Source organism: Helicoverpa armigera, chromosome 15, assembly GCF_030705265.1.
Source record: "Helicoverpa armigera isolate CAAS_96S chromosome 15, ASM3070526v1, whole genome shotgun sequence".
Classification (NCBI taxonomy): Eukaryota; Metazoa; Arthropoda; class Insecta; order Lepidoptera; family Noctuidae; genus Helicoverpa; species Helicoverpa armigera.
This window is the reverse complement of record NC_087134.1, coordinates 4,261,003-4,273,915: the sequence shown is the minus strand read 5'-3', so window position 1 is coordinate 4,273,915 and position 12,913 is coordinate 4,261,003. Positions and strand designations below refer to the sequence as shown.

General features: G+C 39.3%; 1 protein-coding gene across 1 annotated transcript in view; it reads left to right on the top strand.

The window, feature by feature from the left end:
• LOC110376345 (midasin) overlaps positions 1 to 12,913 on the top strand; it is a 31,586-nt gene that overhangs the window by 2,101 nt on the left and 16,572 nt on the right. Inside the window, exons 3-16 of the mRNA XM_064038174.1 lie at positions 162 to 410; positions 589 to 884; positions 1,054 to 1,256; positions 1,669 to 1,832; positions 1,918 to 3,428; positions 3,545 to 3,710; positions 3,799 to 6,100; positions 6,183 to 7,923; positions 8,012 to 9,650; positions 9,882 to 10,096; positions 10,565 to 10,697; positions 10,863 to 11,475; positions 11,585 to 12,087; positions 12,394 to 12,570. Of these exons, the coding sequence (XP_063894244.1) occupies positions 162 to 410; positions 589 to 884; positions 1,054 to 1,256; positions 1,669 to 1,832; positions 1,918 to 3,428; positions 3,545 to 3,710; positions 3,799 to 6,100; positions 6,183 to 7,923; positions 8,012 to 9,650; positions 9,882 to 10,096; positions 10,565 to 10,697; positions 10,863 to 11,475; positions 11,585 to 12,087; positions 12,394 to 12,570 (9,912 nt within the window). The remainder of the gene's footprint in view (positions 1 to 161; positions 411 to 588; positions 885 to 1,053; positions 1,257 to 1,668; positions 1,833 to 1,917; positions 3,429 to 3,544; positions 3,711 to 3,798; positions 6,101 to 6,182; positions 7,924 to 8,011; positions 9,651 to 9,881; positions 10,097 to 10,564; positions 10,698 to 10,862; positions 11,476 to 11,584; positions 12,088 to 12,393; positions 12,571 to 12,913) is intronic.

The window sequence follows — 12,913 nt, the reverse complement described above, 5'->3', positions numbered from 1 at the left end:
ATTGTCCCACTGTTAGGCACCTCCTTTCACACAGAGAAAGATTGAGCGTTAATCATCATGCTTGCTAAATGTAGGTTGCTAGGCAGACAATAATTTTAAAATGTAGTAGGTATTTTTTTATTCTAATACGAATGATATTCTAATAGATTGTATTATTTTAGATATGCATTGAAATACTTCGAAGTGAATCCAGTAGCACCATTCACTGTGTATGTCCATCATGAGGATTCTTATAACGTTGCCCCAAAGAAACGCAGACTTCTAGATTGTGGGCAGAAAATCACTGAAAGACAGATAGTGACATGCTGCTATACATTGCTTAGCAAGCTGCCTAATGAACTTTCTGCTAAATGGGATTGGACCAGGTTTATCGGAACATATGCAAATAATGGAATGGCCGATGTGAGATGGTATGTTTACAAGTTGACTTACCTGCCCGCTGTGCTAAATTAAACTAAGTATTAAATCAACATAAAATATTAGTGTACCTACCTGTAATTTGTTACAAAATTATGTTTTATTGTAATTTGCAAATGCTAACTCAAAATTATACTGTGGAAAAATCATGTTTATATTTTTTTTCTACAGGATGATAAAAGAATGCATGGCCATCCTAACAAATATGACAGACTATCAGGCAATGATGATTGCTGTAAAACTGCTTATACATGAGCAGGAAACCCATGAACATATAGAAAAGAATAAGAAGGACCCCGTTATCCCTATGAGCGAAGTGATCAAAGACGACTTAGGGCCTAATGTTGTGAATATCGATGGTATACTGCTGCCTGTGTTTCAAAAGCGTAATGTACAGCCTGGCAATTTAGTTCCAGTGAAATCAACTACCAATAATCTCAGGAGTTTAGCTTTGGCTGTTGCATCGGGTGAGTCAAATATTTGCAATTGCGATTACCTATGTATCTTTTGAATATTTTATATAGCTTCTATATTATTAATATGGCTTTTATGCGAACTACTTATCTTTATTATCAATATATTTCTGTGCCAATTCATACTGCGAAATTTTTAAATTCTCTCTCAATTCTACCACAGGTCAGGCTCTCAGCCTCATGGGCCCCGTAGGATCAGGGAAGACGTCCCTAGTAGAGCATTTAGCTGCCATCACAGGACGCAAAGGCGTGGCTTTCAAGAAAGTACAATTAGGAGACCAGACGGACTCCCGCATGCTGTTAGGAGCTCATCAATGTACTGATATACCAGGGGAATTTGTTTGGAGACCTGGTGTTTTGACTGAGGTATTAATTATATTATGTTGAGCTCATTATAGTGTTAGATCACACCACAGCTCTATTAAGGCAAGGGACCAGTTTTTATTTTCATTTTAAAGCAATGCCCTCATCACTGTGAGGTGTTGGTATGTGTGCTCTGTTTATTTAATCCAAATGGTAGAATTTGCTTTAGATAGTTTTCGGTATTTGTGACAGTTTCGTATGTGAAAATATTCACATTGTTTACACAGATGTTGGCTCTTTTATCATGTGCATATGCAAACACTTGTTTAAAGTATATTTGCATTTATAAATTGCTTACACGATTTACCAGCGCTATAAAAAAATATATGAACAATTTTCCGTCTTGAGCATTAACTTTCAAGGTAACAACGCAAAAAATTGCATTGTAGTTTAACTATGACTGATATTATTTTAGGCTGTTCAAAACGGTCACTGGCTGCTATTAGAAGACATAGATTGCGCTGCATTAGATGTCGCGTCAACCCTCAGTTCTCTTTTAGAAAGGAACTCGCTATGCGTGCCTGGCTATCGCGATTCTTTGCCGGTCACACCCGGCTTCCAACTGTTCGTCACACAACGGTAAGTGATATGGAAAATTAAGCCTTAACTTGCAAGACATAAGATAGTATTTCTCCTGAGATTTAATATGCGACTTTTATTTTAGAACTCTGGCGACCAATTATGGCTTTCAAAAGAAAATGTCCAGCTCAAGCACATTGCTGCAAAAGCATTTAACGCAAATCAACGTTGAACCGCTATCGCGCTCAGAACTCGCAGAGATCATACAAAAGCTTTACCCAGCGCTTACAACCATCTGCCCAAGGATGATCGAAGTGTTCATGATGTTCTCAGTAGGCAGCCATGACACATCCTTGCAAGCTACCGAAGTAGTTGATAGCGAAAAAGAAAAGAATTTAATGCTTATTAGAGGATCAAGACTGATTTCAACCAGAGACTTGTTGAAATGGTGCTCTAGAGCTGTAGTCGGTTTTGACGTGTCCAGTCCTGAATCTGCGCAAAAAGTCCTTCAGGACGCTTTGGATATATTTACTTGTTCAGTGTCTTCACCTGAACATAGACTCGAGCTTGCCAAAAAGGTTGGCTTATGTCTCGGCATAGTCGAAACAAAAACCGAATTTTACCTCAATCATTACAAGCCAAATGTGTCACTTACTGCCGACTTCCTAGAGGTTGGTAGGGCTAAAGTGCCAAGAGTAGAGAAAAGCTTAGAAAGCACAGATTTTGGTAAAAAACACACAGTGTTTTCATTCACGCGACAATCAGCATGTTTACTTGAGAAGATTGCATGTTGCGTCACAGCTAACGAACCTGTGCTATTAGTCGGAGAAACGGGTACTGGAAAGACATCATCGGTGCAATACATGGCTAGACAAACGGGACATAAACTCGTTGTCATCAACATGAATCAACAGTCAGACTCTGCTGACTTACTGGGCGGGTACAAACCCGTCGACCTAAAATATATTATCCGTCCTATAAAAAATCAGTTCGAGCAAATATTCCGTAGTTTTTACAACACAGATAAAAACAAAAAGTTCTTGGGCCACATCGATACTTGTTACGAAACGGAAAATTGGTCGAATTTGGTGGCGTTGATGAAGCAGACTTATAGAGCAGCTATGGCTAGGCTGTCGGGAGAAAAGCCAGATAATAAAAGCAGGCAATGGGCGTCTTTTGGGCGTAAGCTTGTGAAGTTAGAACAGCAAATCAAGACAGCATCGAAGCTTACCTTCGCGTTTATCGAAGGGTCTCTAGTCAAGGCGATGCAAGAAGGACATTGGGTGTTGCTGGACGAAATCAATTTAGCGTCCGCAGAAATTTTGGAATGCTTGGCTGGTCTTTTGGAAGATAAAAGCGAGACCATAGACCTTTTAGAGAAAGGTGACAAGGTTCCTATTGAACGACATCCAGATTTCACACTGTTTGCTTGTATGAATCCTGCCACAGACGTAGGCAAGAAAGATTTGCCAGCCGGTCTCAGAAATCGGTTCACGGAATTTTTCATTGACGAGTTGACAGAGAGGAATGACTTAATATTGCTTATTGGCGATTACTTATATCATATGAATCTTGAAAGTGGGATTTTGGAGGCGATCTACAGTTTTTACGCCACTATTAAGAAAGAAGCTAAACTGAACCTCGTGGATGGATCAGGTAACGTACTTTGATATTAAGAAAATTGATATAAATTCATATATATTTAAAATAATATATATTTATAATAATAACCATTCAGTAAATATTGCTAACTGTTTATGTATTATTTTCAGGAAATACACCACATTATTCTCTCAGAACGCTATGCAGAGCCCTACAAGCGGCAGGAAAAGCAAGATGTGGGACGGTAACAAGATCCTTATATGAAGCATTTTGTCTATCTTTCCTCACGCAGTTGGATAGGTCATCGCATCCCAAAGTGGAAACTATGATTGCCAAGTACGTATTCATTTAATAATTTATTTTATATTCCAAAAACATAATTTTATAAGTGTACATTACTAACAATTCTTCTTTTGCTTATTAGGGCAGTAATGGGGAGAAAGAATATGAAATCGGTTGCAAACCAACTAATACCTGAACCACAATGTGTAGGACACAATTACTTGCTGTTCGGAGGCCATTGGATCCTCCAAGGCAGGCTAGAAGTCGATGTCCCAGAAGGCTATATCCTAACTCCGACAGTCAGAAAGAATCTTCGAGATATCGCACGAGTTATATCCCTAGGGCGATTGCCCGTACTGTTACAAGGTGACACATCAGTAGGCAAAACCTCCCTTATAACATACATAGCTAGGGCTTCTGGTAACTATTGCGTAAGAATCAATAATCACGAACATACAGATCTACAAGAGTACATAGGGTCTTATGCGACCGACTCTAGTGGCAAACTAGTCTTCAAAGAAGGAATCTTAGTCGAAGCTATGAGGAAGGGTCACTGGATTATACTTGACGAGCTTAATTTGGCACCTAGTGACGTATTAGAGGCTCTCAACCGTGTGTTAGATGACAATCGCGAATTGTTCATACCAGAGACACAAGAGGTTGTCAAAGCAGATGATAACTTCATGCTATTTGCTACGCAAAATCCGCCCGGCTTGTATGGCGGCCGAAAAATGCTATCAAGAGCGTTTAGAAACAGATTCGTCGAGCTACATTTCGATGAGATACCGAAGAATGAACTTGAGACGATTTTGCACCAAAGATGTCACGTTCCTCCGGCCTACAGTAAGAAAATGATCGCAGTTATGACTGATCTTCAATTGAGGCGACGCGGGTCTGCTGCCGTTCAGGGCAAAGACGGCTTTATAACCCTACGAGACCTGTTCCGATGGGGCATGCGATACAGACGTGCTGCAAGAGAAGTACTTTTTCCAGGCACATTCTACGATTGGGAACAGCATATAGCTGATGAAGGGTATCTTATCCTTGCTGGAAAAGTTCGACAAGCTGACGAAAGATCCATAATTGAAGAGGTTATTGAAAAACATATTAAGAGAAAGGTGAATCCTGATAATCTGTTTTCACTTCACTCTAACACGTCCCCCGTTACCAAGTGCTTATTGGGGGCCCTCCTGACAACTCACATCAATGAGTTTACTCACGTAGTTTGGACATTTAATATGAGGAGACTTGCAGTTCTGATAGCAAAGGCTTTCAGTTTCGATGAACCGGTCTTGCTGGTTGGTGAAACTGGTTGTGGCAAAACAACTATTTGTCAACTTCTGGCAGCTTTAAAGAAACGTAAGCTACTTTCTGTCAATTGTCATATGCACACAGAGAGTTCTGATTTTCTTGGAGGACTTCGCCCCGTTCGTCAATACAAGAACGACGGCAAACTATTTGAGTGGGTCGATGGCCCGTTGATAAAGGCTATGGAAAAAGGAGACATGTTTCTAGCTGATGAAATATCTCTAGCAGATGACAGTGTCTTAGAAAGACTGAACTCTTTACTAGAACCTGAAAGACAGCTAGTGTTAGCTGAAAGAGGAATGGAACAAAACGCTGATATAGTTGTTATTAAAGCGCATAACAGATTCCACTTTATTGGAACCATGAATCCTGGTGGAGATTTCGGAAAGAAAGAACTTTCGCCTGCTCTCCGCAATAGATTTACAGAAATATGGTGTGACAGCGACACATCTAAGGAGGATTTACTGAAAGTCCTAGAGAAGAGTGTCAACAAAGGTGTGTCGCTGGGTAACCAGGAGGATGGAAGTTCAGGAATCGGCACCTCAATTCTGAACTTTACTGAATGGCTGAAAAACTCAGAAGTTACCAACAAATTCCCGTTCAGTATTCGCGACCTGCTATCCTGGGTGCATTTTATCAATACAACCGTCACGAAAGGTCTTTTGGAAACCCCCGAAGCGTACGTGCACGGGGCCTGCATGACCTTCCTGGATTGTTTCGGAACTGCATTAACTGGGCATATAGATTCCGAGACATTGGTCTTATTACGGACAAATGCCATCAACTTTTTGCTGGAGCAAATAAAATCAGTTGGTGGCGAGTACATTGAAAGTCTGCGTGACATGTTAAGTAATAAGCAGACTAAATTCGAAGCCGAAAGTGGTCCCCATAAGTTTGGAATAAAACCTTTTTACATAGAGGTTGGTAAAAATAATAGTATGACAGAGGAAGAACAAAAATTCTCGTTCACAGCTCCTACAACTGGAGCAAATACTTTGAGACTGTTGCGTGGATTGCAACTGAATAAGGCTATCCTTTTGGAAGGTAATCCTGGAGTTGGAAAGACGAGCTTAGTAACGGCTCTCGCCAAATCTTCTGGTCACAAAGTTGTGAGGATCAATCTAAGTGACCAAACGGTAAGTTCTTTAAGATTTTTCTAATATAACACCATTTTAGACTTTTTGACCCTAAAATTTTATTTTCTTTTCACTTTTGCAGGATATAACAGACCTCTTTGGAACAGATTTACCAACAGAAGATGGATCATTCACTTTCAAAGAGGGAGCATTTTTGAGTGCCCTACAAAACGGTGACTGGATTCTATTAGACGAGTTAAACTTGGCTCCTCAACCAGTTTTAGAGGGACTTAACGCATGCTTAGATCACAGGGGAGAAGTGTACATTCCAGAATTAGGGAGAACTTTTAAAGTAAAGGAACAGACTAGACTCTTTGCTTGCCAAAATCCTCTCAAACAAGGAGGCGCTCGGAGGGGTCTACCCATCTCCTTCTTAAATAGATTCACTCAGGTTTATATCGACACTTTAACTAAAGAAGACCTGATATACATCGTAGAATCTCAGTACCCAACTATAACAAAGGACATTCTACACAAGATAGTACAATTCAATTGCAAAGTAGCCCGTGAGGTGACAGAGTTACAGTCGTGGGGCCACAGAGGCGCCCCTTGGGAGATGAACCTGAGAGACATTCAGAGATGGTGCGACGCCCTGATCAAGGACCAATTAATGGGAAAGCCTCTACATCCAGGTAAATTCGTAGACATGCTGTACGTGAATCGTATGAGAACTGAAGAAGACAAAAAGAAAATGATCGAAAATTATGAAAAGATATTTACACTTAAATATCCAAGAAGTGATTCTAACCCCCAGTTCTATATGAACGCCAGACATATTTCAATAGGCGATGTTCATTTAGCCCGAGTCGATCACAAGTTATTCAAAAACCGAAGAGCAGTTGAAACGAACTTGCTTGTTCTGAGAAATCAAATTCCGATTTTGAAAGCAGTGGCTCAGAGTATCACAATGAATTGGTTAACTATACTAGTTGGGCCTACTGCGACTGGAAAGAGTAGTGTAGTGCAAGTTCTTGCTGATTTAAGTGGAAACGAACTACAAGTAATACCTGTGACGTCAGCAATGGATGTCTCCGATTTACTCGGAGGTTTCGAACAAGTGGACTTCAATAGAAATTTGGAGAGTTTGTTTGATAAAATCGAGACTTTGACGATTCAATCCGTCAGGAACCTGTGGAATGCCCAAAGACCCTTTGAATGGAGGTCGAACGCACTGCTAAGTCAGCTTTACCAGTACAAATCTTTGCTATCAACACCAAGCAATGAAGCCTCTGAAGTTAACATGAGAAGATTCAAACAAAAAATTGAATACTTAAAGACTCACTGTGACAGGTTAATTGAACATAATGCTGGTCAAGAAAACAATATTGCTCCCAAAATACAAGAGGTTGTGAACAGCTTGAACAAATTGCATCACAAAGTATCTCAAGTAACTTCAGTTAACGCCGGAGGGAAATTCGAATTTGTGGATTCGTTGCTTGTAAAAACTATGCTCGAAGGCTCCTGGCTTCTTCTAGACAATGTTAATCTTACATCAGCAGCTGTTCTGGACAGACTCAATGGTTTGTTAGAGCCGAATGGTGTGTTGAGCATCCCTGAACGGGGTGAACACAGTGAAATAAAACCACATCCCAACTTTAGAATATTTTTCACAATGGACCCGAAATATGGAGAAATCTCAAGGGCGATGAGAAATAGAGGAATAGAGATATCCCTTCTAAAACCTGATGATTGGCAGACTTCTTATGTGTCTGAAACTGAGAATTTGTTCGACTTGTCGGCACTGCTGTCGTCTTGTGGCTTGCCTGTCGAATACCACGACTTGTGTATCAAGTGTCATGAGCTGATGCAGTCCTTTATAGAAGGTATGTAAAAATATATTTTACCATACACTTCCATTATAAGACTAATAATATCAATAGTTCCTAATATTTCCTTTTGTTCCCTTTTCAGGACTCGATCGTCCAACGATTTCTCATTTACTGCAGGCGGCTCATTTGACCTGGCAGCAAATACTTCGCGGCATTTCCACCAAAATCGCTTTCGTGACGAGCTTCTCTGACGTCTACATCAAACCACGATGTGGCTCAGATTTCTCAACGAGCGTCAATGCGTCACTCGCTGAAAATAAAAACTCCATGTTAAAGGCATTGGAAGAAACAATTGAAGGTGAGGAACAAATAGATACTCGACCCCAACTCCCGAACCTTAATCACACTCTAAAAGTTAAAGATTTGTGCTCAAACTCCTTCCTCGCGACCGCCAAGCAACTTGCCTGTATCGCCGTGCAAGAAACCAAAGATGGTAAGATAGATTCACCCTTACACGTGATCACCAGTTTGTTCACTACATACCAAAGAGTTCCCCCCGCACTATACACAATGACTTATAACTTCATCCACAATACGATTAAGAGACAGTGCCGTACTGCGAATGTTGAGTATGTCGATGTGCTCAACGATACAGCTTTTGAAACTTACAAATATTCCGGTGATCTGAAGTCGTATAAGAAGTTTTATCCAGAGTTGTACGAGATGGATGACGAAGCCATTCGCACGGGCAATAAAGAAGCTCTAACGTTGTTTAACAATCTGATGAGTTACTATTTGAATAGAACCGCACCAGAAGGTGAATTTACAGTAGCGAATTATTCCAAAGCTGTCATAGGAGGTACATTAACAGATGATTTCGGCGAATATCCGATATTGAAATACTGCTTTAGATACCTTGCAGTCATTGACGAGTATATAAGGAAATGCATTGATTTGTCAGTTGATTATCTGGATGACAGATCTGTTTGTAGCATGCTGCATCTTTTAAGCTGGCGAGACAGGTTCGTGAAAATAGCGCATGAACCAATTTTTGTGACTAATGAAGCGAGCCGACGCAGAGTTTTAAGGGAAGACATCGTCGGTCTTCTGTATACACACAGCAAATGGCTGCACAAGCGTTTGATGTTACCTCTGATGAAACTATCACGAGAAAGTGAAATCGCTATTAGAAGTTTTAATGAAGCCGCTGCTAATATAGCCTTGACCACTGAAAATGACAACTCAGCAATAACTAAACTGAGTAAAAGGATTCGCCAATTGTATTGTCAGCCAAAACTAATGATGGACGAAGAAGAATATGAAACAAACATTGAGAAGTCGAACGTTTACCATAAAGTTACGTTTGACTTAAACCGGCCTATTTCGAAGCAGCTCAACTGCCTAGCTGTAGAGAATTGTGCAGTCACAGATTTGCAACTGGCACTAGATGTACCTGATACAGACAAAGTGGTCTTGGCCCAAGTGAATATAGCCAAGCTTATCGACAATAATACGGTTGAAAAACCAGGACCTGAGATCCAACTTCTGCCTCTAATCTCGTATGTAGTGCAGCGCGTAATGATAATAGTACAGACAGATTTCTTTATTGTGGTGTCTCAATTGAAAAGTATTGAGAAACCTGTGAGGATTTTGACTGCAGACGCTGTAACTGGATTGGTTAATTTGGGCAAAGTGACTAAAGCGCTTTCACCAGCTTTCCTCAATATTTTGGAGCTGTTGCTCAAGTTGAAGGCAGATGAACTAGGAATGTGGAGACATAGGTAAGTTTTCACATTGTTATTGTTCTTTTTGATGATTAATTCAGAATGTCTTGTAATTTTGAGATAACTGTAAATGTAGCGCCGTTTTTGAATTGTCATTTTCATTATCAAGGCCTTACATTACATACATACATTACATATTTACCATGCATTAATATAGATTATGCTTTTGAGAAGAGTATTTTAATGTCGTGTGTGAACATAGGAAAATTAGATCTGCATTTATTTCAGGATATCGGCACTCCCAGCCAAGTTCTGGGATGAATTTTACAAGACATTAGTATACGCTCCCGCTTATTATCCGACGCCATTTTTGAATCCCCACGTCCCGGGAAGCTCGGAGGACTCTGTCGAAGTAATTCCTGTGAACAGCAAGAGATTTTCCAAGAATATGCCTTTGCTGCCGTATTATCTGTTGAAGTTCACTATGTCGGTTGACGAATCAGGTAACACAAGTTTTGATAATAATAAATCATTTATTTGCGAGAAATATGGTGTTACATAAGGTCTTAACATGTGTAAGTAAGTTGGTGCACTGAACATATATGACACATTTATGACACATATTAGCTGTTTCCCGCGGTTCTATCCGTGCCCCGGAAGAACTTTCCTGTACCTGTTTCTCAGGCTCTAAGCTAGAGTGTCTTTGTACCAAATTTTGTTTATATGGTTGAGTAGTTACGGCGTGAAAACCAGGAAGACAGAGTTACTTTCGTTTAATATTAGTGTTGATTTTTGGGTGCTTATGTTAACTTGCAAGAGACTCTTTGGTACAGGCATCATTGGTGTCGAAACCATGGTAGTTTAATATTGAAGCTGGGTTGAATAACTCAGCTTTCAAAAAGTCTGGGTCTGTCTTTGACGCTTTTCGAAATTACCAAATTAATTTTAGATGTTATTTTTTTATATTTTAGAATCACATCACGTACTGGCTTATGAAACAGTGTCGATGGAGAACAGGACAGATTACTCAGTGCAATTGGGGGCCATTTTGAATATTCTCTGGAAGAATCTTGCCACCATAGATTCGGCAGCTTTGATAAAAGTGTAAGTTTTTGACAATATGCTGTCTTATTTAAATATTGTTGATGGTAGGTGAGATTTTCGATGTTCAACAAACCAACATATTTATAAATACATTACATTTCATATTTATGAATATTGTACTCTTAACACGTTGGCAAAAATTATAAGGTATTTCATTATTTTCAGTGCATCCGATGCCCAATTTGAGATAAAGAAATTCGAGCAACTCATATATTATATCTACAACGCTCTCGATATGAGAGGCGAGAACTCATTCGATTACACTATTAAGCGCAGTATCGAGGTGCTGCGCATTCGTCACAAGGAAAGCGGCCTCGATGAAATACTCACTGAGGGTTACGATATACACAAGAAAATCATGAACATGGTACATAGCAAAACTCATGACGAAAGAACCAAGATATTGACAGCACAATTATCTCTAATAACGAGCTTTCTCATGAGTAAATTGATGTCTGAAATCAAACAGATGGATCACGTGACTAAGTACCGTTTGAAAATAAAATATATCGAAGAAGATATCAGGTTATTTGATGCCCTTTTGGGAGCTTTTTACTTCCATGGTCTGGTGACTGGGAATATCACCCATCAGGGAACTATTGAAAAGCCTTCTCAGGTGGTTTATAGTAAGTTGAATCCAGATTGCGGGATAATGAACGTGCATCCTCATTGTCACGTAATTAGGGCGTACAGAGAGGCGACCGCTGAACGCATTGCGAAGTATAAGCTTGGAAATACATACAGGCCTAATGAACCGACTTACGATAGTTTTGCAAATGTAAGTACCCAATTCCTTAACATTAATAACTAACTTTTATACGAATCATTTATATATAATGTTCTTGTTATTATTGGTATACTAACTGGAGATTTTTTAATTTTTTTAGGAATGCAGACATTTCGTCAAATCAGTACTGACTCCAAAAACAGTACTTGAAATTACTAGGAACTTGCTGAACACAAGCAAGAATCTTTATAAAGAGATTGTTAAAAAGTCTGATACGGCAGCCGTGATCCGTGCAGCGCAATCAGTAGTCAAAGAAACTCAGTCTTGGCTGTTTTCAGTCAACGCGTTTTACAGGAAAATTAACATCTACAGTGAAGCTATACCTGACTTGACAAAGCAGTTACAAAGTGCTTTATCTCAGCTCATTTATAGTACGACTAATATGAATGATTTGATCAGTGAGTTGATGGTCAAAGTTGAGGTAGGGCAGAATCTTAATCGGGTCGTCGCCGATTTGATGGTGTTCCCCAATGGTATAAGAAGTTTGAAGATGAAAGAGGACTATTTGAGTCGGTTCTTGTCGCAAAGATTTGTGCAAATGTTGAAGCGCAGTGTGTATGCTGTGAATAATGACATGTCTGATGTCGATATGGCGAATATCCAGTAAGTGTTTGTTTCAAGTTTGGATTTAGTTCAATTTATAATGCAGTATGTAAAAATAATATTCTTTACTGTAATCTTGATTCTATCTCACCTATCTTTTAAAAACCTTTTGTAATATGAGTACATTTACTCATATGAGTCAAAATACTGTTTCTTGAGCACCTACGAAACTTTAAAAAAACTTTTCTAATATGACGACATTTACTCGTCAAAGTCAACCTATTTACACTTTTATAGAGTGCTACTAAACCTATATTTTGTAGACTTACCTGTTAAATAAAAACACAAATATATATTTTTCCACAGAGTTCTAAAAATGAATCTAGCCGAGATCCGAATGTATTGCACAGCGCTGGACTCAATCGACCCGACTATGATGAATACTATCATGATCACTCTGGACGCCATAGTGCAGGCCTGGGAGGAACAACAGAGAGAGATCGAGAGGAAGAAACAGGATGACGAGGCGTTGTATGTTACTAAGTAAGTGTGCCTTGGATTTCATAGACTATATTTTTGGGTAAGGTCCTTAACATCGACTGTTGTGGTCATAGTTTTGTTAGAAATGCTGAGAATTTCATCCCATATTATCCAAGTATTGTAAAGTAAGCCATATGTATTATTTCCATAAAAATTGATATCCTGGTCTATTGATAGATTGCTACACTAGTGTACAGAACCTATGTTATACATTATAAGTATTTGTTAGCTGAGAATTAGAGAACTACTTTGGACGTTTTGAGAACCAGTATTCCCATTTAATTGTAATGTGTATACTTCAAAACTACTAGTACTGAAATGGACTTTTCTTGTATAGTTAGACAAT